The sequence below is a fragment of the Ictalurus furcatus genome, chromosome 5 (genome assembly GCF_023375685.1).
Source record: "Ictalurus furcatus strain D&B chromosome 5, Billie_1.0, whole genome shotgun sequence".
Lineage (NCBI taxonomy): Eukaryota > Metazoa > Chordata > Actinopteri > Siluriformes > Ictaluridae > Ictalurus > Ictalurus furcatus.
In genome coordinates, this window is record NC_071259.1 from 30,532,205 (window position 1) to 30,559,719 (window position 27,515).

At 42.7% G+C, this 27,515-nt stretch overlaps 2 protein-coding genes across 6 annotated transcripts in view; one reads left to right on the top strand and one right to left on the bottom strand.

Annotated features, from left to right (window-relative positions):
• grip2a (glutamate receptor interacting protein 2a) overlaps positions 1 to 22,776 on the top strand; it is a 37,074-nt gene extending 14,298 nt beyond the window's left edge. For all 4 annotated transcript variants that reach the window (XM_053625742.1, XM_053625743.1, XM_053625744.1 and 1 more), the window contains 19 exons: positions 1,031 to 1,106; positions 1,954 to 2,099; positions 3,036 to 3,183; positions 4,039 to 4,193; positions 8,401 to 8,529; positions 8,736 to 8,900; positions 9,815 to 9,998; positions 10,976 to 11,121; positions 11,926 to 12,006; positions 12,109 to 12,172; positions 12,305 to 12,450; positions 13,022 to 13,166; positions 13,750 to 13,889; positions 14,068 to 14,259; positions 14,443 to 14,593; positions 17,547 to 17,661; positions 18,000 to 18,164; positions 19,331 to 19,477; positions 19,955 to 22,776. In XM_053625742.1, coding sequence (XP_053481717.1) covers positions 1,031 to 1,106; positions 1,954 to 2,099; positions 3,036 to 3,183; positions 4,039 to 4,193; positions 8,401 to 8,529; positions 8,736 to 8,900; positions 9,815 to 9,998; positions 10,976 to 11,121; positions 11,926 to 12,006; positions 12,109 to 12,172; positions 12,305 to 12,450; positions 13,022 to 13,166; positions 13,750 to 13,889; positions 14,068 to 14,259; positions 14,443 to 14,593; positions 17,547 to 17,661; positions 18,000 to 18,164; positions 19,331 to 19,477; positions 19,955 to 20,188 — 2,729 coding nt within the window. In that variant the 3' untranslated portion in view covers positions 20,189 to 22,776. The remainder of the gene's footprint in view (positions 1 to 1,030; positions 1,107 to 1,953; positions 2,100 to 3,035; positions 3,184 to 4,038; positions 4,194 to 8,400; positions 8,530 to 8,735; positions 8,901 to 9,814; positions 9,999 to 10,975; positions 11,122 to 11,925; positions 12,007 to 12,108; positions 12,173 to 12,304; positions 12,451 to 13,021; positions 13,167 to 13,749; positions 13,890 to 14,067; positions 14,260 to 14,442; positions 14,594 to 17,546; positions 17,662 to 17,999; positions 18,165 to 19,330; positions 19,478 to 19,954) is intronic.
• Positions 22,777 to 24,385: 1,609 nt separating this feature from the next.
• The window catches only part of slc6a6a (solute carrier family 6 member 6a), a 28,370-nt gene continuing 25,240 nt past the window's right edge, over positions 24,386 to 27,515 (bottom strand). For both annotated transcript variants that reach the window (XM_053625749.1, XM_053625748.1), the window contains 4 exons: positions 26,811 to 26,913; positions 25,520 to 25,620; positions 25,227 to 25,397; positions 24,386 to 24,955 (listed from right to left, as the gene is read on the bottom strand). In XM_053625749.1, the coding sequence (XP_053481724.1) occupies positions 24,803 to 24,955; positions 25,227 to 25,397; positions 25,520 to 25,620; positions 26,811 to 26,913 (528 nt within the window). In that variant the 3' untranslated portion in view covers positions 24,386 to 24,802. The remainder of the gene's footprint in view (positions 24,956 to 25,226; positions 25,398 to 25,519; positions 25,621 to 26,810; positions 26,914 to 27,515) is intronic.

Below are 27,515 nucleotides of genomic sequence, written 5' to 3' on the forward strand. Positions count from 1 at the left end.
TCACATATACATTACAGCACAATGAAATTCTTTTCTTCACATTCCCCAGCATGCCAGGGGGTCAGAGCGAAGGGTCAGCCATGATACAGCACCCCTGGAGCAGAGAGGGTTAAGGGCCTTGCTCAAGGGCCCAACAATGGCAGCTTGGCAGTGCCAGGGCTCGAACCCCCGACCTTCTGATCAGTAAACGAGAGCATTAACTGCTAAGCCACACTGCCCCGCCCCCCGCTAAGCCACGCTTACATCCCCCCCTCCGCTAAGCCACCACTGCCCCACTTTTTCTTACTCATAACTGAATTACACAAAAAAATCCCAGCCAATGAATTCTCATTACATTAAACTAACCTTTTATTCCCGACTACTAAAGTTATTATAGATACCGTTATAATGATTGATTGGATTTTCTTCGGCGTAAAGCACGTTTGCTTCACACCTCCAGGGTCGGGGGTTCGAATCCCGCCTCGCCCTGTGTGTGCGGAGTTTGCATGCTCTCCCCGTTCTTCGGGGGTTTCCTCGGGGTACTCCGGTTTCCTCCCCCAGTCCAAAGACACGCATTGTAGGCTGACTGGCATTTCCAAATTGTCCCTCGTGTGTGTATGGGTGTCTGGGAGTGTGTGAGATCGTGCCCTGTGATGGGTTGGCACCCCGTCCAGGGTGTCGCTCGCCTTGTGCCCCGAGTTCCCTGGGATAGGCTCCAGGTTCCCCCCGTGACCCTGTGTAGGATAAGAGTTACAGAAAACGGATGAATGGATGGATAAAAGAAGTGCACTCATATTTGCTCCTGCATTGTTAGGATGAAAGCTTGCAGCCAGACGGACACTGAGTTCTCGATTTTAAATCTATAAGTTAGCGTCAGGACTGCGCTGCACCTCAGAACCTATTTTTTTTGCTCTGTGAAAAGATTATTGTGAAAAAAGCAAGAAATTTGGCCCAGTAATTTCAGAACATTCGGTGGTAATCAGCTAATCGTGAAATAACACTCTGTGTATGTGTGTGTGTGTGTGTGTGTGTGTGTGATCTTTCTTTGCAGGTGGGTTTCACGAGGACTGGCATAAGGCTCGTCCTCTAGTTGTGACCTACGTCAGACCTGGGGGCCCTGCGGACAGGTGAGATAAGATGAGTCACAGCACCTGTGTGTGTGTGTGTGTGTGTGTGTGTGTGTGTGTGTGTGCGCACATTTCACTGTGTCTATGTATATCATGAGACAGCTTATGAAATGTGTTAGACGTGTAATCGGTGTTTGTGCCGTGTGTGTGTGTGTCTGAGTGTGTGTGTGAGGTGTGTGGAGGTCTGTTACCTGGTTGCTGAAGCTGTGGTAAGGAAAGCTCATGGCTCCCAGCTTCATGCAAAAGAAATGTTTCCGAGTTTTCAAACATTTACCTCAAACCGCATCGAGTTTTTCGGCGTTTCTGACTCTGTATGACACTGTGAGCTATAAATAGAGACAAAATGACGTCGGAGAGCTAAAAACAGTCGCAGCTTCATCTCCAAGCTGAATCACTTGTCTGGTGTTACTCTGTGCCAGGATCGCACTCGTGATCGCACACGGGATCGCACTCGGGATCGCACTCGGGTGTGATAATGCTTTTTTGGAAAGAGTTTGTGATAACTTTAACATGCAGTCTGCACACTGCTAAACTAGAAGCTATACGAGCTCATTACTTGTTAGACACCAAACATGCCAAGGCTGACTGACCACATTTAGTATAAATGGGGAAACGGTGTAAATTGTGTTTTATTTGATATATTTATATGTATATCCCACAATATTTTCCTACATTCTCTTTTTTAGCCTCGCTGTCATTTTCTACTTTATTACCGATTTTTATCTCTCTCTGACTCACTCCGTGGGTGCGTAATACAGCTCTCAATCTCAGCTCACAATTTTCCTTCTTTTTTTACACGTATTTTTCTAAACCTTTCTATCTAACCCTTTTGCTCTCTCTCTCTCAGGGAGGGGACTCTGCGTGTAGGGGATCGGGTGTTGAGTGTAAACGGCGTGGCTCTAAACCGACGGAAACATGCCGACTCTCTCACTCTGCTCATGCAGAGCAGCCAGGAAGCCTATTTCCTCATCGAGTACGACATCACGGTCATGGGTGAGCGCACGTGCACACTGAAGCAAAAACCTTCTGCTCCCCTGATTCACCTGGTTTCATAAATCAGCTGTACTGTTCCATGTAACACACTACAACACTATCTGACTCTGGGTTTGTTTATTCTGAAATGATTGATATCTGTATCTGTATTCGAAGCTTAAAACTCAGAATTTCCGACCTCTGACTCGGAAAAAGTAAAGAAAACTCAGGTACGGAATTCCTATTCAGAACTTCGGGAAGGTTTCTTCAACCGAGCCAACATGGCCGCTCACACCGTCAACAACTTAAACTAGGTTATAGTAATCAACCCCATTTCAATCGAAGAAATGAACGCAAAATCAAGCAAACTCCACAATATTCTGAGGAGCTGGCAATATGAGACACGTCATATGAGATCACAACGCGCATTCGGTCAAAGCCCTCTTCGATTCACGTGTGTCGAACATGAGCAAGGTCTCGTTTACCGATAAACCTCACTGCGAAAGACCGCGCAAAACTATTACTTGCAACTGCGATCTCACGAATTCAAGTTATAACACTGACCATACAGTTTTGAGAAAGTAAATACATCAATCTCACGATCGCTAAAGTTAGCTAGCGAGCTTGTCGCTAACAAAACACGTGTCCATGATTTTTCCCACGTTGTAGCGTAAACGTGCCAAGCTCGAAAATAAGTTCAGACTTCTCACTTCAGACAAGTTGAACGCAACGTTAAGACTGCAGTGGGCGTGGCCTAATGTGTACAAACTTCCCACTTGTGTTGCACACTACTAGTCTCGACAAGATGCTCTGTAAATTATTATACTGTATACAAACATATTGATTATTGGAGCTGCATTTAATCTCTCTGTCTCCCAAAATAAAGAAGAGTGTGTTTCTGAATTTGCCTGTGGTGTGTGTGTGTGTGTGTGTGTGTGTGTGTGTTTGTTTGGGCAGAGTCAGTGCAACAGTCTTCAGGTCCTCTGCAGGTGGAGATCATGAAGAGCACCGGCTCTGTGCTTGGATTGAGCCTCACCACTGCCATCTACAGGAATAAACATGTCATTACAATCCAGAAAATCAAACCTGCCAGCGTAGCCGAGAGGTACACACACACAAACAAACACACACACACACACACACACACACACACACACCTTCTTAAAATCCAGCTAATATTATAACTGATGTTTCAGCTCAAGAAAGCTAGCGTTAGCTGTGAAAAAATGGAATTTGCACCTGTTTTTGGGCGTGCTCTGTTCAGCACTGAATTGATTTGTGATGTCACACTCCACAATAGTAGTTTGGCTTATATGAAAGTAGACACTCAGGGCTTTAAGAATTTGCAGTTTTTTAAATAAGGATTTAGTTATTTTTACCTAGCCTACTGGGTTTACGTTGATATTTTATTGTGTCAGTTGTATACAGTGTTTAACTATCAAAAAAAGCTTTAGCTCTGTTGTCCGTTTTATCTCTGTACAAATGTTATTGTGGAGACGTGTGAATTGTTCTCCCCAGCACGCGGCTCACACCCCTCCCCTTTCCCATTGCCCTGCTCACCAGAGTCACGATACTCTACACACAGGAACCCAACAGCATCCTGACTTATCTTCTAACACTCTTGCAGCAATAAAATGATTCTTCGTTTATACCGACTGAACATGCCCGATAAGTCGATTTCCATTTCCGCCAGTGGAATGGAACGCCAGTGCACTGCGAGAGAGGGTTAAATGTCCTCTCGGAAATCCTTTTTGGGTGAAAAGGACTCCTGTTATTTGAAGCTACAGGAAGCAGCCACTGGTCATGGCTGAACTTTACTACACCACTTTCCATAAAATTCAGTTTAGCTCCTCATACACGCTCAGACAATTAGAAATTGCGGCTTTTTGATTCTTTAGCATGTCACAGTTTGATTTTTAATGTCTCTTTCTGTGTGTGTGTGTGTGTGTGTGTATCTCAGGTGTGGTGCTCTACATGTAGGTGATATTCTCTTGGCTATAGATGGCATGAGCACTGAGCACTGTTCTTTAATGGAAGCTCAGCAGCTGCTGGCCAACTCCTCAGAGGTCACCAAACTCGAGATCCTGCCTTCTCCACACAGCCTACATGACACGGGTACACACACACACACACACACACGACTCCTCTCTGACCTCTGTGCAGGCTGTGCTGTGTTTGTAGTGGCTGAAGGCAGATCTCTTTGGGCTACTTTTGTATGTGCAGTGAATCATTCTTAATCCACAGAACGCTATGGGCACACATACACACACACACACACACACACACACACACACTCACACACACCTCAAGCATGTGCACAGAGCAGTATATGTGAGATTGTACATAATGCTTTAATACATTAATAGATTAAAAACTGTATTAATTGGCATTTTCAATGATCCCCCCCCCGAAAAAAAACATTTGTCTTTATTGTAATTTTAGAAGCAGCATTTCATGCAACAAAAATGGCAAAAATTTAATATCCCCTTTTTTCCTGTCACCCCAAATGTAATTCATCAATCAGGAAATGTTTAGTGTCTTTTTCCTAGTATTGCTAACAAGCATCTCTAAAGCTTTATTATCTTAGTATCTAGCTGATTATTTATCGCGGTAAGTTGCCAGTCGCTGTACTATGAAGTGTATATATGCATCATATCTACGAGATGAAGGAGAAGCAGTGTGTGCATTTTGCCATCGTAGCCATCTATCTGCGACAAAAGTTCCGGGTCGACGAAACAGTTCGGACTCGCAGGTAGCGTGGCGGCTCACTGGTCACACGTGCTCTACTGTCTTCACTCCCATTGGTACTGTAGTCGCTGCACCAAGTCGCTCTAAATTTGCATAAAGTGGAACTTTGTCGTGCCGCTGGACACGCCCACATCCGGTCGCCAACCGTCGTTGTCGCTCATGTCGCCGGAAGTCGCCAGCTCTCATTGAAAACGCATGGTGTCCGGACGCTTTCTAGCTACGATTCGTTGTGGATTTGAAGGCGTCACCCACTTGCCACTAAACTCATTGTTCTGCGATCGACTGTACTGTATTTTCATCTGAATTGCTTCTACAATATGAGTCTACGATATAAAATTCCACCTTTGCAAATCTCATACCTGAGTCTACCATGTCGAGGAAAAAAAGTGATTCAGCTTCAAGATAGATCTAGAACTTTTTTTTTTTTTTTTTTTTTTTTTAAAGCTGGGCAATGTTATTTTGTCTGTTTTTAATAAACACAATCGTACAGGGTCGGTATCAGAAACCACCTCAGCAAGTCTGTTGGAGATAGATAGACTAAAAACAGTTTGGTTGGCATGAGCTAGCATGATGCTAAACTGGCTATTATAAACTTTGCTCATTAACTATATGAGCCTCGTAGCTCCAGTGCAACTCTATAGAAGGTGCTTTGCTCCGCATATTCAGTTTTTAACACTGCACTCTGTGTGTGTTTGTAGAGCCAGTGTCGGAGTGTGTAACGCTCAGAATGTGTGTGTGTGTGTGTGTGTGAGACAGATCTCAGCTATAATGCAAACACAAGCAGGGTTTTTCTTTACACTGTTTACAACCTAAACGGATCATTCTGACAGACGGTAAAATTGGGCACGGGCTCCCACCGCTACTGCAAGTCTGACACCTTCTTAAAGCTCTGCTGTCAGTAGACGTGACACGGAGAGGAGTCTGTGCTGAGCTTTCAGCCACCAGGGAGAAAGAGAATGACAGAGAAAGAGAGAGGAGAGAGAGAATGGATTAAAATGAGAGAACGAATGCCAGTTTGTCAGATCCACCAGGATTCAGAAATGGTTCTGTTGGTACAATAAGTCTGGGGAGAATCTACAGGGCTGCTGAGGTGATATACTGAGTATTTTGAATTAGGTGTGGCCGTGATTTAATATATTAAGGTCACGAGTTTACGTTTCTGAAGATCTGTTTCGTGGTCATGAGATATTTTTTTTTTTACTTATTGAGACAGAGAAATCAATTGAATTGAATGGCTTTGTCAACAGGAACAGGATCATGAAGATGATTAAAATTTTGCCCTTTACATCAGTCTTAGAATGACACTAAGACATAATAGAGCGAATCACCTCTTCCTGTTAAATAAAGAACTGGAGGCCACTTATTAAACATGATGTTCACACAAACCCTTTATGTGGTAGGCTTAGGTTACACAATTCAAGGCCACAATTTTGATATCTTGTGGCCATAACGTAATAAATTGTGTCTACAAATTGCTTAGTGTCTGGCCGCAGTGTATTATTCCTGTAAGTCTGTTTTCACTGTGTGGTGGGACAGTGTGCTCAGGAGGCCAATTCTTCGCAAGTTTTCTTTCGAATTTCCGATTCCCATCCACCAATTAAGAAGGCTAACAAGCCAGCCAAATGCAGCTTGTCAAACTACTGCTCATACTGCATCACACAATCAGAGGAAAGTGCTATCCACGCTCTTCTACATACATGAGCTCACATACACACATGATTGGCGAGGGTCATTGTGATTGCCAGGGGAAAGAAAGTGAGAGAGAGAGCGTATGCCCCTCCCACCCAGACAGCACAGCCAGTGCATCTCTAGATCACAGATGGCTGTGGCATCTTTGGTGTGTCACCCCTGGGCATCTTTGGTATGTCATGTCATCCCTGGGCATCTGTGGTGTGTCATCCCTGGGCATCTTTGGTATGTCACCCCTGGGCATCTTTGGTGTGTCACCCCTGGGCATCTTTGGTGTGTCACCCCTGGGCATCTTTGGTATGTCACCCCTGGGCATCTTTGGTATGTCACCCCTGGGCATCTTTGGTATGTCATGTCACCCCTGGGCATCTTTGGTGTGTCACCCCTGGGCATCTTTGGTATGTCACCCCTGGGCATCTTTGGTATGTCATCCCTGGGCATCTTTGGTATTTCACCTCTGGGCATCTTTAGTATGTCACCTCTGGGCATCTTTGGTGTGTCACCCCTGGGCATCTTTGGTATGTCATCCCTGGGCAGCTTTGGTATGTCACCCCTGGGCATCTTTGGTATGTCACCCCTGGGCATCTTTGGTATGTCATCCCTGGACATCTTTGGTGTGTCACCTCTGGGCATCTTTGGTATGTCATTTCTGGGCAGCTTTGGTGTGTGACCCCTGGGCATCTTTGGTGTGTCACCCTTGGGCTTGGGGGTTCGAATCCCAACATTCCAGTCCAAAGACAGGCTCATTGGCATTTCCAAATTGTTCATAGTGTGTGAACGGGTGTGTTACTGTGCCTTGCAGTGGGTTGGCACCCTGTCCAGGATGTCCCCTTTCTTGATCCCCGGGATAGGCTCCAGGCTCCACACAACCCTGTGTAGGATAAGTGATATGGAGGATGGATGGATCTCCCAGTGATAGGACTTTTCTGTTGTGCCACATGAAAGCCCAAATGTCCAGTTCTGTTTGTTTATTTTTATATCCATAATTTGCATAATTTGTCAACAAATCTCCGTTGTGTTGAAAGTTCTTTGGGGTCCCCCCCATGGAAATAGGCGATAAAAAGATTTGACATGTGCAACCTCATATATACTGTATACCCCAAGAAAAAAGAAAACAAATTATTAAGTTTTTCCAAGAATGAGATTTTGTTTGCGTTTATTTTACAAACATTCCCCAGGAGTCTTAATCATTTTGGCCTGAATATGTTTGAGAGACAATACTACTATTTGATGAGAATTATTATTTGTGAAAACAAACGTAAATACCTTCTCCTTTGTTGAGTGGAACATTTAAATGATTGCGTGCAATGTTTATTTTATACAGTCGCTCTTATGAAGGGTGCCAATAATTCTTCTCCAATTTCATGGTTTTGTCGTGCTCCAGATGGAAAATTCAGGCATTTATTTGTACTCTTGACTACAAAAGCATCTTCCAAAGAGCTGATTAGTCCTGGTGGGCGTGGCCTGAACTAACTAATGGTGCGGGCAGGTGGTTCATTTAGCATAATTAGTGTCTGCTCTCTGTCTCACACACACACACACTTTCACTCTTTCAAAGCAAATCCCAATGTTTTGATTTTTGTTGAAGCTATCAGAGAAAAAAAAAATGCTTATTCCTCCATTGCTCTTAGCTTTATCCCAGCTGGCGAGGAAATGTAAGAGACAGAGAGAAATGAAAGAATGAATGTGCAGAACATGTGCCTGAAGCAGTGTGGAGAATCTTCTAGAAAGAATCTTTTCCCTCAGCAGGATTTCTTAGCCTATGTCCAAAAGATCATCTTTCTCCTTGTCAAAATCTTTCTGTGTTTTTGTTATGTGTGTGTGATTGGTGGCTCACAGACATGATTGTGTGTGTGTGTGTGTGTGTGTGTGTGTGTGTTTGCAGTGCGTGTCCAGAGGAGCAGCCAGCGTCAGTTCGAGTCTGGTGTGAACTACCTCAATGTCCCTGCACCCACCCACAGCAAAGCCCCATCAACCTTGAGCAACACCACCCCTACACACTCCCACTGCACATGTGAGTGCACCGTCATGCATGCATGCATGCATGCGTGTGTGTGCGCGTGCGTGCATGCATATGCAGTGTAAATACACATTGCATACTTTTGTGACAACTTCTGCCCAATCCCCCATAACCAAAAAACTAACTGTTCCTAGGTCTTTCTTAGATGAATTAGTTTAAATGAGTTTATTAAATAAATATATGTCTGTTCTGTGTTGTAGCTGTGGCATCAGGCAGCTCGTCTCAGACCTCAGGCTTTCACAGCGCTAAGGGCGGTTCTGGGTATCCAAGCCCATACCCCTGCAGCACTCTGCCCTCGTACCCCTCGAGCCCACGCAGCACCACCTCCAGGAGGAAACCCAGGAGACCTGAGCACAAGAGCTCATGTAAGAGAACATTGTCTAGCTTTATTCTGCTCTTTTTCTACAACTATAATGATATAATTGCTACAGATCCTCAAAACTGTATGTCTAACATGTTACACTTATCTAATCACCCAATGAAATAAATAGAAAAATATATATACAAGGAATGTTTTTAAAAATGAGGAAGTTGTGTTGTTCTTGTCTGTCCCTTTTGTGTCTGATCTCTTTCTGTGCTTTTGTTATCTTTCTTTGATATAATCTAATCTCTCTCTCTGGTCTCTCTTTTTTTCTCTCTCTGGTATTGTATGCTCTCTTTCTTTTTTGTTTCTTTCCTGTCTGATCTCTCTCTGTTCTCTGACTTCTGACTCTAGTCTGAGCTCTTTCTGGTGTTGTCTGATCTCTTTCCTGTCTGATCACTCTCTGGTCTCTCTCTTCTGTCTCTGGTCTGAGCTCTTTCTGGTGTTGTCTGTTCACTCTCTGGTCTCTCTCTTCTGACTCTGGTCTGAGCTCTTTCTGGTGTTGTCTGATCTCTTTCCTGTCTGATCACTCTCTGGTCTCTCTTTTGTATCTCTGGTCTGATCTCTTTCTGGTGTCTTTGTCTGATCTCTTTATTCTGTCTCTGGTTTCATCTGATTTCTTTCTTTACTTTTGCCTGTGCGCTCTCTCTCTCTCTCTCTCTCTCTCTCTCATTCATTCTCTCTGTCCTGTTATCTCTCTCTTTTTATCCTCACTTTGTCTCATCACTCTAGTCTATAAATCTCTCGCTGGTCTGTTGTTTGCATATTTTCCCATGGTCCTTCTCCCTGTGGTCTAATCTCTCTTTGGTCTAATGTGATCTCTCTCAGCTCTCTCTCTTTTTTTTTTTTTTTTTTTTTTTTTTTTTTTTTACACCCCCCTCTGATCTTTTTCTCTTTGTCTTTCTGCTACATCATCAGTGTCTCTCTCCAGCACGGTGGGTGTTGGTGGTCAGGTGGTGCACATTGAGAATAATGAGGTGGTGCTGAGAGGAGACCCACTCACGGGCTTCGGCCTGCAGCTCCAGGGAGGAGTGTTTGCCACGGAGCCGCTGTCTGCACCTGCCTGCATCCGATTCATAGAGCCCGACTCACCTGCTGAAAGGTGATTGTGTGTGTGTGTGTGTGTGTGTGTGTATGTGTGTATACACACTTGTGCTTATGTGTGACATTCTATACAATATAAAGATTGAAGAATTATGGTTCAGATATCTGTAAGTTGTGTGGTGAGCAGGATTTTGTAACATACTATGTTTGATCAAAGACTGTAAAATAATATTGCTTAATCTCATTACTGTAGGCAATATAACTCCATTTTCCCTAAGTAGCTCACTATATTTAAGATGCAGTCAGATGCCAAGTGAGCTATAATGAAGGCACAACACACAGAGCTCATTAGCCAACAGTGGATCTGTACATTACTGTATATTAACAAGGGAGATGAGGATGCTTTACACGGAAATGTATGTGTGTTAGTTGAAGCGCGGTGACAAATTAACGCAGTAAGGTGGTGGAACACCACGAGCCTCCAGAACAGGTTCAGTGCTCCTTGTTCCCTCGGCAACAAAGCTGTTTCCTCAGTTGGTGGTGTTGTGATGGAGGTGGAGAGCGCTGTCACTATCGTAATGTCCTAACAAATCTCCCGTAGTTGTTCGGGGTTGAGGTCTGGTGACCGTGAAGCCCGTAGCATATGATTTTACATCATTTTCGTCCTCATCAAACCGTTCCGCTAGGCCTTGTGCCTTGTGAGTGTGGGCGGAGTCAACCTGGAAGTGACCACGCCCATTAGGAGAGAAATGTTTCATTATAGCATAAAGGTGATCAGAGAGGAACCGCAGATTGATTTACATTGATGCTTTCATCTAAGGTGATGAGTGAAGCCAAACCACGCCAGCAAAATAAATAACCGCCCCCGTCCATGCAATAATTAACCAACGCCGTCAGAATCGTGAATTCAGCAGCGCTACGCTATAAAGGCTATTAAAAACAAACCTCTCTTTCAAACCAGTTATTAATTCTTTGGTTTTTCTCAACTTCTGTGTTGTGAGGGAACCTGTTATTCATCAGTCAGTTATTTTGTAGGTGTGGAGTGCTGCAGGTTGGAGACAGAATCCTCTCTATAAATGGAGTCCCTACTGATGACGGAACGCTGGAGGAAGCCAATCAGCTTCTTCGAGACGCAGCTCTGTCCAATCAGGTCACGCTAGAAGTCGAGTTTGACGTTGCAGGTACCTGAATGATGTTGCAGCACCTCTTGTGTCTTTCCATTCTTTCCTGAATGAAACTTTACAGATTAACTCAACAGCAAGGATAATGTACATCTCGACAGTGTGCGCTGCAGTACATGAGCGATAACCAGATCTATGAAAGACACGTATTTTAGATATTTAACACGATATGATTTAGATTCCGAGGTGATGCGTTGTACGCAATAATCGTGTTATACAGTGTAACTCTGTATTGTGCAAACAGTTTCATTTTGATGAGGAAATAAGTGTTCGAGGAGTAGAAGAAGGCTCCTGGGACTTGCAGGCACATAGGCCACGCCTCCTTTTCATAAGACTGACAGGCATGGGAGCCATACCTTCTTCACTGAGACTGACAGGCAAAGAGGCCACGCCTCCTTTTCATAAGACTGACAGGCAGAGAGATGACATCTCCTTCCCTGTGACTGACAGACACAGAAGCCACTCCTCCTCTACTGAGACTGGCACAGAGGCCACACCTCCTTATTTGGACTGACGGGCAGAGCGAATCCTGAAGGAAGAGACGGCGCAAAAGAGAAAATGACATTTAAAGTTTCTAAATATTTACACGTGATATACGTGTGTAGTGTTGGACAGAGATTGTTGCAGTTGTGATTGTGTCCTAGGTTTTATCCAACACCCGGTTTTCACGCACAAAAAAACATGACGTGACATCTGTACTAAACTGTCGTCTTTTGACTCCCTGTAAGTTTCCGATGTTTAATGCCTTAATCAGAAACTCAGTAGATTAACCACTGTGATTTATTTGCGTACGTACTTTGTCAGAATCTGTAATCCCGAGCAGTGGTACGTTTCACGTGAAGCTGCCAAAGAGGCGTGGGGTAGAGGTGGGCATTACTATCAGTGGTAAGTAGTGACCAAGAGGTGGCTCTGTTGCTTAATAACACACACCAGCCAATCCATAATACAATTTCTATATTAACCGAATGAAATTTTATAACGTCACAGCCAGCAAGAAGCCAGGCCGGCCTCTGATCATCTCTGAGATAAAGAGAGGAAGCATCGCTCACAGGTAAATTCACCATGAAGCAACATTTTATGTGTCCTTCATGCAGTTTAACACCAATGTTAACTGCAAGAGCTGTGAATATAGAATACTTGCCATTCTGTACATGCGTTCTGTATGGTGTGTGGGTGAGTACAGAACAGGTACACTGGAGCCTGGTGATCGTTTGCTTGGCATAGACAACGTAAAACTCGAGCACTGCGGAATTGACGAAGCGATGGCGGTCCTCCAGCAGGCCGAAGACATGGTCCGACTGCGCATTCAGAAAGACGAGGACAACTTGGGTGCGTGTCATATTCATAAAGGGTTGAAGAAAATAATAATTAAGCACATGGTGGGCTTTGTATTCTCAACAACTGGTGTTAATGATAAAAGCACATATAATATATCCCTCATTGATATAATCTCATGAACACAGCAAGAACTACTAATATATGTGTACTAATATAGAACATACTTATTTATATTGTTGATTTACTGCATACGTTCACCAAAACTATGCGGGTCGGGGAAATGCTCTTGAGGTATAGGTACAGAGCTTTCAGTGATCAAAATTCAACCAATTCTTCCTCCATTTTGAATTCGTTCGGGAAGCAGACCAACATCCTTATTTAGCTTGGCACATTCGGTTATAGTGCCTTGTGTAAGTATTCTCCAGGTTGTAACTCGGGTTTGTAAAAAAAAAAAATTACACAAATGCCACGCCACAACTGGGAAAGATCAAGGGGGTGAATACTTTTGCAAGGCACTGTATAATGCTCTCCCTGGTTTTGTTTTGTTTTTTTGGTCAGTTGTAGCTGTTTATGATAATGTTTAGGTTTTGCAGTGATGAATATTGAGTTGCGTGTGCTGTAGATGAGCTGGAGTCGTCAGGCTCTGTGATTTTCACTGTGGAGCTGAAGAGACACGGAGGTCCTCTGGGAATCACCATTTCTGGCACTGAGGAGCCCTTTAACCCGATCCTCATCTCCAGCCTGACCCGTAACGGTCTCGCACACAGGTACACACACACACACACACACACACATGCGTAAATGCGTGTATAGGATGTGCATGAGGGGTAACTGCTACTTTTCAATTGCTGAAATTTCAATTCCTTCTGCATGTCTCTCAACAAAACTGCAATGCCTTCTGGGACTCTGCTTTTTCCATTAGCTGCTGATTTTAATATTAAAGGTTCCAGTTGTCTGCAGAAGGAGTTAGTGGTACTTTGAGTACAAGAACTAGCAGTGCCAAGAATCCATTTTTAAAGGATTTTTCTCTTCATAAAGGACGTTTTCTGAGTCTTGGTTTTCTTTCAGTGACGTGTATGATCTGCTGGTTAACCAGACAGACAATCAGACAAATGAACTTTGATAATCCAATCACCTTTTCCACTTTTAATTGCCCCTAGGTGTGAATGTGCGTGCGCACTGTGGTGTCCCGCTGTCTACTCTAGTGTGTTCCTGGGATAAACTGTCAAACAAACTAGAACTTAACTGTTGGTTCCTGTTTGGGCCAGTCTTTTGTTTTGAAATATACAATAAAAAAGGTTATTGGCATGGAAAGGTTGTGTGTGTGTGTGTGTGTGTGTGCGCGCACAGGACTGGGGCGCTTCACGTTGGTGACCGTGTGTTGGCCATTAATCATGTGAGTCTAAAGGGGAAGCCGCTGAGCGAAGCCATCCATCTGCTGCAGACTGCTGGAGACGCCGTGACACTCAAGATTAAAAAACGAACTGAGCGTGAGTCTAACACACACACACACACACACACACACACACACGATTGCACGCTTACACAAGGTGTGTTCAGTACAAACGGATGTGTGTGTGCTGTGTGCGATCATTCATCGTGTGTGTCCGTATAGGTTATTGAGATGAATGCTGCATGGCCTCATGTCCTCATCTCTCTCTCTCTCAGCTGTGTTTGGGTCAGACTCTGGAAGTCCTCTGAGGGCGGGATCTTGTCTGAGTGACACTGAAGACGACCGCTCTGATTCGCTCAGGCGCTGTAAACATTCTGGTCTTCGTCATCCAGCTACAACTCCCAGCCTGGACTCGGCTATGGACTCGTGGGACGGCTCCGCCCTCGACGGTGGCTATGGGAGTCAAGGTGAGGGAGGAGCGTTAATGGAAAGGATGGTTTTAAGCGGACTTTGGGGTCAGTTGTGATCAGTAAGAGCAAAGAAAATTGTGGAGCACCAATTTGTGGAGTCTTGATGGCTTTTAATCAGTCAATCGTAGTGGTTTGAAATCTGAAAACCAGTCTCTCTCTCTTCTCCGTCTGTATGTTCAGGGGCCTACATCCATCGGACATCCGACCTGACCATCCACCCTAATGAGTGGAGGCGAACCAATCAAAGGAGCCCACTGGCCTCCAGAAGACTCACCCACCGTGCTGCAGTGCATGATGGGAAATCAGGAGAAGAAGACTGGAAATACCACGGGTGAGATTACTCCCTTTTCTTTATTAGCACCAGTTTCGACGTTGGTTTCCGACATACTTCCTCCTCCTTGTACTCTGTACTGAGATCTGGGGGAAATCTAGTTGATTGTTTTTTTATTAAATATGTTTCTGTCAGGAGATTTCTGCTACCTCCACGCTAGACCACGATCGCCTTGTTGTGTGCAGTGTTAATTACTTACACTCGTACAGTACGGGTCCGTCTGCTTTCTCTTGGGCTCTCGTCTGCTCTGTGTGTTCAGTCTCACTGTTGAACAAAACTTGACCGGACAAGAAAAAAATCCATAAATAAAAAACACTTAGTTGTTTTTTTTTTTTTTTATCCCTTTGGGATGTACCACTGTGCTTGAAGTTTCATATATATATAAAAAAAAACCAGCACTGTTTATCATGAACCATCATTTACCTTCTAACATTTTTCATTCATACCTTCCAAATACTTGTTACAAATCTCGACAATCATGGGTGTTTTTTATTTATTTATTATTTATTATATCCACTTTCAATTTCCTTATGAATTGAGTCATCTGAATAGGTACAAATTGAGACCATGCTGAAAAACATCAACAGGAAAAAAAAAACTTTGTAATTTTAGTTATGATCATTTACTTTCAACATTTAAATACTTAAATACATTTAAGTGTGGACAGTTTTTTCAACTCTGGCTCATGACCTTGAAGAGTCAAGAGAATTCATTTTCATTATTTTGTCAGAGTGTTTTTTTTTTCTTTTCTTTTATAAACAACTGTAGGAATTATTATTATTATTATTATTATTATTATTATTATTTTATTTTTTTTTGGTAGGAATTTTAATCGTTTTTAATGGGGAAAATCCGAAAGAGCAGCAGCTGAACACGCGTTACAGTAGGTGCTCATACTCGTGTGAATTCAACAAAGCAGTTTATTCTAAATTTGGTTTTAAAAAAGTGGAAAGAAGTAATGAAATACATAAAAGTGATTGTGCATTTACAATCACAATACTAAACCTCAAACATCCAAAAACATTTTTATATATATATATATATATATATATATATATATATATATATATATATATATATATATATATATATATATAACACACACACAATTTGAAGTGCCAGCTGCTGAATAAACTTTAATGAATTTAAACAATATTTCACTTTCCCAAATGTAGTCAATCAGGCATGTAACTACAATTATACAGGTATAAAAGTGTTGTTTAAAAAAACAACCCTCTGTTGCAGGGTTCTCCAGAGTTGGAGGTTCGATTCCCATCTCCTCCTTGTGTGCATGAAGTTTGCATGTTCTCCCCATGCTTCGGGGGTTTCCTCCGGGTATTCTGGTATCCTCCCCCAGTCCAAAGACATGCATTGCATTTCCAAATTCTCCAAAGTAATGTGTGAGTGTGTGTGTGTGATTGTGCCCTGCGATGGGTTGGCACTCCGTCCAGGGTGTCCTCCGTCTTGTGCCCCGGGTCGCCTGGGATAGGCTCCAGACCCCGCGACCCTGTGTAGGATAAGCGGTATGGAAAATGAATGGATGGATAATTTTATAATTGCGCAACAAGTTATGGACTTTATTTATATCTATAAATACTACCTGGTTTTTGTCGATCACGTGACCGCGACTAACGAGGGAGGACGAAGGTTAGCACCTGCTTCCTGAAGCTAACACTTCTCCAAATGCTTCTCTTGCTTCCTTTTGTTTGGTTTTTTTGCATTTAACATTTACCTTTACCCCTGTTCTGGTTGACATTTTTATCCAAAGCAACAGTTAAGACAGGATACAACTGAGCAATACGGTGCCACAGGGGCAATTCGGTGGTTCTTGGGAACTCTTAACCACTGAGCTACCCCAGTCAAGTGATTTTTTGCAGTAACATGTTTGAGCCTAAGGCAATGTAGCACCTGGTACTCTGCTCTAACCTTGTGGGAACCGACCCGGGCTCTTCTGGTGTACATTTTGGTGTTAACTGCATGGACCTGCTCTGATCATTAACTGATTTATTTGGAACCAAAACAAATGTACACAATTTTACACTTGCTTCAAATCAGCTGATGTGTTTTTGTGTCTGAAGCTTGAGTTTTTACTTTTGCACTGAAGTGACGAAGTTTGTGACGCTAACCAGCAAAGAAGTCTTTATTTATTTTTTTTTTCTGACCCAAAAATATTTTCTATATGTAAAATAAACCTCTCGTTAAAGAGACTAAGTCCTTTATGACTTGTGTATGAGCTGTTGCCATAGAAACTATATATATATATATATATATATATATATATATATATATATATATATATATATATATATATATGAGAGAGATGGATGGATATCTATCACGATCCATATCGCGTATTGTAGAAATGTCTCGAAATATCGTGATATGCCATTTTTGTCATATCGCCCGCCCCTACTTCAGACACCAACACATTTTTGCCGACTCGTTTGAGGTTGGTGGAAAGTTGTAGCCTGTGCATTTCATTTTTCTTTTAATTCTTTTGTTTTCTGTGCCAGAGGATGTGAATCTGAATATTGAATACCATTACGTGGCACAGAAAAACAACCTTTTTCTCCTTCTGTTTTTTGTTGTCTGTGCTTCTGTTTCTCTCTTTCTCAGGTGTTCTGTCCTTCATCCGCCTTACTAATCACCCACGGCTCTCCAGCATCCCCCTTTTCTATCGCTTCTGTTTTCCAAAACATTGGCCATGTCTCACAACAGGCCATGACATCTTCAGCTGTGTGTGTGTGTGTGTGTGTGTGTGTGTGTGTGTGTGCACTTTCATATAATTTGACATATTCCCCCATGCTGTAGAGAGTGTACAGGAGATTTTACAGGACACTTTACAGTAGAGGGTGCTACAGTGTTTGGTAGAGAGACAGGCAGGGAAGAAGGGAGAAAACTCCATCTCGTGCACCAGGACTTAGATTACCCAGGATGCTTTGCATTGACGCAGATCCGTTAGCCCCGTGCGTTGCCGTGGCAACACCGACACTCAGGAGAGCTATTGGTCGCAAGCCCTGCAGGACCTGGAGACGTGTGGCCAATCGGAGATTCTCAGAGAGCTGGAGGTAAACAAACAGGCATAACTTTTCCTGATGACTCTGTCAAGCGGCCAGGACGGCTTTTATTTATACTGTTAAACAAGTTCAAAGTAATAACACTCTTAAATGCAAACGAATACTAGATGCGTATATTGTAATTTAATATATTTGTCATTTTACAAATTGTATGTATTTTATTCAGGTCATTTCAAATATGAATGAAAAATTTTATGAATTCAAATATTTAGGAAAATAAGAATTTTTAAAATACTAATTAAATGTTATTTAAAAAAATATATATATCTTATTTGTTTGTTTTTTGTTTGTTCGTTTGTTTATTTTCCAACTTTGACTGTAACTTGCAGGCCACCATGATGTCGGGCAGCACCCTGAGTTTGGGGGACGAAAGCGAGGTCTGTAACGACGGTGAAACCCCACTTCCAGCAGCGGCACTGAAGCAGTGCTGGGATTGCAGCACAAAAGCAGAGCTAAATGACTCGAACACCGCTGTGCCGCTAGAGCTGCACAAGGTTTAAACTGCTTTTATTTTCACATTTATCTTCACACCTGGTGCAAAGCAACACTACTGGAAAAATCGAATGATCTAGTAGACTAATGAGTACTGGAAGACTGTGTCACCCAAAATCTTCTATAAATATCTTAAAGTGATGTCACACAGAGTTTCGGATCTAATTTAGGACACAGTGTGATTTTTACTGTCATCTATAAACATGAACATAACTACAGAAACCCATGCAACTCTGTAACATTATGGTGGCGGCCATCTTGGACAATCGGTATCACCCCACCCCCCATCCTTATTTGGTATTACTCTGTTTTCGAGTCCTCCTGGGAAGTCGGAATTACGATGTCGGGTGCGTTCAAGTCACTTTAGTCGGAGCAAGATGGCGGTATACCTTAACACACCACAGGTTGTGTGTGTGTGGGGTGGGGTGGTGGTGTTATGTCTCATCTGTAGTATTTGTGTCTCTCAAGTGTGGTGTGTTTGTGTGCGTCACCTTTAGTGGGTGGGTATCTGTCTGTCTGTCTGTCTTGCCTGTGGTGTCCTCCAAAGTTTGGAGGAATTGACGATAAAGTTCCACGTATTTATGGATTTTGTGTTTTGCAAAACCGTATTTATGGATTTAGATTTTGTGTTAGCCTTGTAGCAACAGTGCAAAAGTCAAGAAGCAACTGCCTGTCACCAGACATGTCCTTGACTATGTTTCAGTGTAGGAACTTTCACTCTGGATTGGTTTAAGACTTATGCGCTGTTCACCACCAGCTAAATGATGTCCAGTCGGCTTTGGGGATCCGAGTCACTTTAACATTGTTAAATTACACGACATATTTTGTTTTTTTTTATTCATAGTAATTACTAGCAACATCATCCTGCTAGTGAGGAGTGGACAAAAATGGACCAGCTAATCACCTTGATGTTCCAGTCACCATTTTTATTTCATTTTGTTGCTCTTTGTAATTAAAAGTATGGGTTGTAAAGTTTCATGGTAATTTTTTCTTTCCTTTATTTTACTAATTCTCTCTCCGTGTCTGGCTGTCTGTCTCTCTCTGTGTCTGGCTGTCTGTCTCTCTCTCCGTCTGTGTGTGTGTGTGTGTGTCTCTCTCTCTCTCTCTCTCTCTCTCTCTCTCTCTCTCTCTCTGTCTGTCTGTCTGTCTGTCTGTCTGTCTGTCTCAGATCTGTGTGGTGAAGGATGAAGACAGCAGGGATTTTGGCTTCAGTGTTTCTGATGGCTTGTTGGAGAAGGGTGTGTATGTGAACATGATCCGTCCGGATGGTCCTGCAGATCAGGCAGGTTTACAGCCGTACGACCGCGTTCTTCAGGTACAGGATCTTCTTACGTTTATGCCATTTGGTAGATGTCCTTATTCCGAGCGACTTAAAAAAAAACCACATTCAATGGTCAATGGTGGGGGGCAGTGGTGGCTTAGCGGTTAAGGCTCTGGGTTACTGATCAGAAGGGCGGGGGTTCAAGCCCCAGCACTGCCAAGCTGCCACTGTTGGGCCCTTGAGCAAGGCCCTTAACCCTCTCTGCTCCAGGCGCTGTATCATGGCTGACCCTGCGCTCTGACCCCAACTTCCTGATGTGCTGGGGTATGCGAAGAAAACAATTTCACTGTGTATAGATGATCAATAAAGACTCATTATCATTAACTTTAAGTCATGTATTCAGAAATCTAAACTAACTGTATGTAGGGTGGTGGCATTCAGACTGTAGAATTTTTTTTCCTACGTGTATGTGAGGGTGGGGAGCAAATTTGAACTGTGTGTCTGAACACGCCCTCTGTCTCTCCATCTCAGGTGAATCACGTGCGCACGCGGGACTTTGACTGCTGCTTAGCCGTGCCTCTGATTGCCGAGGCGGGAGATCAGCTCCAGCTTGTAATCAGCAGGAACCCCCTCACACAGGCACCTCAGTGGTCGCTTGAAGACAGTCAGGATGTCTCGGACACACTCCCTACCGTCCCTGTCCACGGCTCGAACAAGACAGAACTCGGCCCTGAGATGGTTCCACTGAGCGGCGGTTTACTGTAGAAGAAAGGAGTCTATTTCTGTCTCTCTCGCACACACACACACAGACACGCACACACCCCTTACACAATTTAAACCACTTTCACACATCGTTAACCATTTTCACTAAGTGTAGGTTTTGACTGTTTAACTGCCACCACTTTAAAAAAAAAAAAAAATTAAGTTAATCACCAAATTCACTCGTACACCATGTCATTTGTGTTACAACTCAACACTTTACGTGGTTTGGTCATGGGTCCATTTTAATTTTAGATTATATATTCCGTTCCCTCACTGGTTTAGGTTCTCTCTCTCACACACACACACACACACACACACACACACACCTGCACACGTACACTCTCACAAACATTAGTTTATTGTGTCTTGGAGCATTTTATATGGTTATAAAGAATATAACGTACAAACAGAAAGAGAGAGAGAGAGGACACACTCGCCTTGAAAGTTTACGAAGACCAATTCTTTATTAGCGGATCATGTCTTTTTTTTATTTATTTTTTTAAAAAAAGACAGATTTTCCTCTCTGAATAATTTTTTTTCATGTGCAAATGATTTTAAGGTGCAGCTTTAATGTGTGTGAAACAGGTTTCCGTATGTAAACTTGGCTTGACCTAAGATAAAACCAGAAACTAGACTGAGACTAAAATTATTTTAAAATTAGCCGTAATACGTATATGGAGAACTGTGTGTGTGTGTGTGTGTGTGTGTGTGTGTGTGTGTACTGTAAAGAACGCCGTCCAGAGTGACACGGCTGTGCGTTTTTCTCATGAGAAACCAAGGCGTTAATCACATCCGATCATTTTTATACCTGACTAACTTGTGTGATAAGTCTGTTAACGTGTGAGATTAGTTTTAACTTGTACCTCCTTTTAAAAGTTGGGACAAATTTACCCCAATCAGTGTTTTTACCCACATTCCTTTTACAGTCCTGTACACCACATCACAAGTGTCTGAGTAAATGTAAAATGAATGTTTTTATTATTGGATGCAAAAAGTTTCCCTTTTTTTTTTTTTTTAAACAAAATAAAGAAAGATAAGCCAGTGTGTTTCATTGACGTTAGATATCGGTGATGAGCTAAGACTGACGCGGGCGGTCAAGCTGCAATCAGAACGTTATTTTGGGCCGAAGCGTGTACGAACGCAAGACTTATTTATTATTTAAAAAAAAAAAAAAAAGTTAACGTTAACATTAACTTTCATCAAATGTTCGTGACGTCAGTTTAGAAAAGTTTAGAAGAGGTGATCGAAATGATTTGCATTATAGACTGATAACGAATCAACTGTTAACTAGTTGAAGTAGAATTTTAAAAAATGATAATTAATGTTGGCTGCATAAATATTCACACCTTTGGGTCGCTATTTGGTAAAACCACCCGGAAAATTGCAAATATAACCGCAGCTCGTCTGCAATACTTCGCGATCGGCTTTGCACATGTGGATCCTGATACTTTTGCCCGGTCGTCTTGGCAACATTGCGCTCGCACTGTGATATTTGATGAAGATTGTTGGTCAACAATTTATCAATCAAGTCTTGTCGCGCATTCTCAATCTGATTGGACACATTAAGGTACTAGAAATAAAATAATAATAATAATAAATAAAAAAAAAAACAGACACTTGTTCCCAGAGGAAAATTTATTTTTTTATTATTATTATTTAGGATCTAAATGATGCAATATGCATCTTGAAACGAGTTCATAACAAAGCTACTTTGGTTACACAAAATGTTTTATTGAACATGTTTTATTGAATCAAATCCAGTTACAATATACAGTATCGTATTGTTTGAATGGAATTTTTTAAACTTTTTTTTTTTTTTTATGCTTGTTTAGATTGTTCATTTTATTACATGTTCAAGCTGAAAATGATGATAAAAAAACAGACAAAACCACTTGTTTACAAATATTGCACACTGCAAGTTTAGGCTAACATTTAAGATATAAATTTCTGAATACATTCAGAAAAATATAGGCGAATCACTGATGCTTCACGTTGTGCACCGTTATAAAATGGCTGACTCAAAAGGCAAATGTGATCGGAGAGGAAATACTAGTGAGCAGATTCTGGTTTGGTCGTGGGTACGGTAAACTTGAAGAGCGAGGAGTGTGTGGTTTGGAGTGCACGTGAAGTGTGCGCTACGGTGTGTGTGGGTGTGTGTGTGTTCACTGCCAGTCAAAGATTCCTGAACACCTGATATAATAATATTAGAGATGCTATGCGTACAGTAGCGCTACGTTATAAATGAATCTACTAATGCAAAAACAACACTAATGACAATATTTTCGAGGAATTATACGTTTACGACGGGTTGTAAATGATTATCCGGGTCATCTGTTTCATCACCTGAGGTAAAATTCACCACGGCGTTTAAACGCGAGTCTCATCGTTGTGTCGCTACACTCGACTGATCGTCATCCATCCATCCATCTTCTATACCGCTTTATCCTTTTCAGGGTCATGGGGGAACCTGGAGTCTATCCCAGGGAGCATCGGGAGCAAGGCGGGGTACACCCTGGACAGGGTGCCAATCCATCACAGGGCACACTCACATACACATTCATACACTACGGACACTTTGGACACGCCAATCAGCCTACCATGCATGTCTTTGGACTGGGGGAGGAAACCGGAGTACCCGGAGGAAACCCCCGCAGCACAGGGAGAACATGCAAACTCCATGCACGCAGGGTAAAGGCGAGGGTGGGAGGCAAACATGATAACCAGTAAGCCACCGTGCTCCACTTCCAAGCCGTTTTGGTAAAATATTTGGTAGAGATTTTGGTCGAAAACTAAATTTTGGTCAAAACTTGATCTTTTTTTTTTGGTATTTGTTTTGCTTTTATCTTTTTTCCAGAATTCAACTGCACCAGAATCCTACAGGTTTTCCCAGACGGGTTACTCTTGAAGCTTGTGTGGAGATATATATATATATATATATATAATCTCTTTCATACAAGTTCTGATACCATGAATTAATGGACACATAGGGTTAGGGTTAGGACATATTATATGAGAATCGTTTCATATAACAAGTGAAAAGAAACAAAAAAGTTCTTCTGACTGATCACCTTGAATACCCTTGAATAAAACACTTCTCTCCTGATGGGCGTGGTCTCTTCCAGGACGACTCTACCCCCATCACCAGGACACGATTCTCAGTCAACAGCTTCCTGAGGATGAACTGAACTTAACCGAGCACCCACGGGAGATTTTAGCCTTCCCATCCTCACCATCAGCAAAACAATAAACGAGGGAATATCTCTTGGAAGAACGGTGTTCGTTGCTCTAGCGCAGTTCCAGAGACTATACCGAGGTGCACTGAAGCTGTCCTGGAGACGTATTAAGACGCCCGGCGTTTGTTTTACCGTGAACGTCAGTCGTCTGTACCGACCAATCAGAAACGAGGATTTTCATGGCCATGGTCTAACAGTAATTAAATTGCAATGAAACATTAAGAAGCGAGTTTGAGAAGGGGGTTTGACCGGCAGTGCACGAGGACACAAGGCTGTACTGTGTAAAGTGAGGGGTTCTGGGTAATCAGAAGGTTTATAACTACAGTAAGTAAGGATGGACAAACTGCAACGTGACGAATCTGATGAGAAGGTGTCTAGTTTTCAGAAAGGCATTAAAAGGAGGGACAGATATTGATGGACTACGGGTAAATAATGCACCCTCGGACTCAGCAGGAGGATGGTCAGGCAACCCTGAATTACTTTGAATTAAAAAGAAATTGATTCGAACTCCTCTCTTAAATGAGAAGAGCAGCATGTGATACTTAGCGTGTATAAAAAGCACAGCTGCCTACATTATTAGAGCAACACGACGGCTGTATATATACTGTATGCGTGTGTGTGTGTGTGTGTATTTGTCTCATCTGGCAGTGATTACTAAAGTGCACGGAGGGTTTTAAAAAGGGCACCATTGAGAAAATGGGCATACACTTGAGGACGTAACCCTCTCCAATAAATCAAATGTGTGTGTGTGTGTGTGTGTGTGTGTAAGCAGTGCAGAGCTTCCGCACAAAAACGGAGGTACATTCAGCTTCATCCAGACGAAGAACGCTGTACAGGAAACCTCACTGTACAATAAGGGTCACTGCCACAAACTGTCATCTAAACACCTGCTGATTAGTGCAGCTATGTTTAAAAAAAAAAAAAAAACATGTTTACGTCACTGCTGTATTTGTCATTTTTCTTGAAAAAGAAAAAAAAAACAACAACAAAAAACCCCAAAAACAAAAACAAAAACAAAACAAGGCTCAATATCCTTCTAAACAACTTTCACAGTTCCCATCCGTCTCTCTTTGACCGTGCGAAGAAGACGAGGCGTCTCTCACGGCTTCGACCTCAACAAATCTTAGCGTTACTAGCAATGATTACACTGATAACAACAAGAATAATACCACAATAATAATAATAATAATAATAATAATAATAAAATTCCTAAACAGCGAAGGATATTATTAGGAGGTTTTTTTTTGTTTGTTTGTTTTTTTTTACAACCTCCTCGTGTAAAAATACGACTAGAACACACTATGAAGCAGTCTGATCGGACTAAGGGAGAGAAAAGGAGTTTTAAAAGAGGAGAAAAGGGAACGCGGTTCTCTCATAGAGAGTCTCACATTGTAGTTTCTACGATGGTGTGAGTGTGTTTGGTGAGGGCGTAAGTGCCGTTAGGGTCGAGCGGGTGGAGCAGCTCGCTGTTCTTCAGGACGCAGTCTTTCGGACGAGAGCTCGCTCCTTTCACCGGCGCCGCCACGGCCTTGATCCGCTACACACACACACACACACACACACACACACACAACATTACTGACGAGTCAGATTCATAGTACAGTTGAGGTCATGAAGTTTCCATACGCTGCAGAATGTTCATAATTTAAGTAAAAAGGGATCATAAAAATTGCAGTTAGTTGTTTATTTATACTCATGGTAGGACGTCATTCTTCAATAAATAACAATGGGGTAAACTGCTGTCGTATAAGTGGAATAAAAAACACTTCTTGCTGTTAGTGGAAAAGAATCAACTTTGTGATGGTAACCTCAATCAGTGAACCATCCGATTGGATGATTTTGACGACCACCACCATGGGGATGCAGATCATCGAGGTCAAAGCCAGACACCAACCCACTCCGATCGACCAATCGGGATACTCGTACACTTTGTTATAAGTGAGGGGTTTGTATTTCACCAACGAAAACACAAAACAGCCCTGAAACAGGAAGGAGAACGGCGTAAAGGAAAAGACTCCATGACTCACATCACACTGTAAATGCCACATTCCTCCGTCGTCACACACACACACACACACACACACACACTGTACACACTTACCACACACAGCACCGGAGTGATCAACATCCAGCTCCATTTCATCCAACTGTTTGGTCTGTAGCCAATCATCTCCTCAATAGCATCGTAGAAATTATCAGCGCCTGCAGTCACACACACACACACACACACGTTTACATTCACGGTCCTTATATTGGATGAAGTGCTGATGAAGATCACCGACATGTAATAATATGGAATTAACTTTTAACTTAAATGTAGAACTATGGACTCTGCTATTTAACCAAATCATTTATGTACTATTATACAAGAGCAAGGTTGAATTCTTGAATCTGATTGGTCAGAAGCCATTGATTGAAGTGTTCTGTGACGAGACGTTAATAATAGAAGGTCATCTTTGGTTATTAATCACTGTGGGGTGAGTGGAAAAACACTCCGGGATGTGCTGTTACAGGAAAATGATCAACTTCAGGGTGGTAACAATATATATATATATATATATATATATATATATATATATATATATATATATATATATATATATATAGAGAGAGAGAGAGAGAGAGAGAGAGAGAGAGAGAGAGAGAGAGTGGGGGAGAGAGAGAGAGATAGACAGAGAGGGAGGGGGGGAGAGAGGGAGAGAAAGAGAGAGAGAGACAGACAGAGAGAGAGGGAAAGAGAGAGTGGGGGAGAGAGAGAGAGATAGACAGAGAGGGAGGGGGGGAGAGAGGGAGAGAAAGAGAGAGAGAGACAGACAGAGAGAGAGGGAAAGAGAGAGTGGGGGAGAGAGAGAGAGATAGACAGAGAGGGAGGGGGGAGAGAGGGAGAGAAAGAGAGAGAGAGACAGACAGAGAGACAGAGAGGGAGAGAGAGAGATAGAGACAGAGAGAGGGGGGGGGGTAGGGGGGGGGGGAGATGTAAATTACAAAAAGTGAAGCGGGAAGTGTAATGTTTATGCAGCAAACACACATAGCTTATAAAGCACATAACTGACAGATACACTTCCAGGAATACAATATGCTGTGTGTGTGTGTGTGTGTGTGTGTGTGTGTGTGTGTGTGTAGGTGGGGGAGTCTTTTATTTTATGGCTCTTCTAGGAGAAGGTCACATTCATATTCACCACCAACCACAGTGATTGATGCGAGTGTGTGTGTGTGTGTGTGTATCTGAGTGTACATTATCAAGATGACCAAATGTTGGTTCAAATCTATCGCCCACACATGCAAAGAGGACAAATTGTGCTTTGAGTCATATCACACACAGAGCTTTTTGAAGTGTTGATCTACAATGTGCGTGTGTGTGTGTGTGTGTGTGCACACGTGCGTGGACTCACCATAAACCCAGGCTACTGCCACACATTCAAAGAATGCAACCCAGAGAAGGCACACACCGCTGGCTGCATAGTAATCAAACAGCTGGAACACATACATGCCACCCTGGAAAAGAGAGGGAACAAGTGAAGGAGGTGTGGCCTATGTGTCTGTCAGTACCAGTGACAGAGGTGTGGCTTCTGTCTCAGTCAGTCCCAGTGAAGGAGGTGTGGCCTGTGTGTCTGTAAGTTCCAGTGAAGGAGGTGTGGCCTATGTGTCTGTCAGTACCAGTGACGGAGGTGTGGCTTCTGTGTCTGTCAGTCCCAGTGAAGGAGGTGTGGCCTGTGTGTCTGTAAGTTCCAGTGAAGGAGGTGTGGCCTATATGTCTGTCAGTACCAGTGACGGAGGTGTGGCTTCTGTGTCTGTCAGTCCCAGTGAAGGAGGTGTGGCCTGTGTGTCTGTCAGTCCCAGTGAAGGAGGTGTGGGCTGTGTGTCTGTCAGTCCCTGTGAAGGAGGTGTGGCCTATGTGTCTGTCAGTCCCTGTGAAGGAGGTGTGGCCTCTGTGTATGTCAGTCCCAATAAAGAAGGTGTGGCCTATGTGTATGTCAGTCCCAGTGAAAAAGGCATGGACTCCAAATCCTCAAAGTTCACACATTAAATCTGATTGCAGTAGATCATATTAAATTGCTGGTTGCTCTAAATGCATCTGTCATGCATCAGTCATTAAT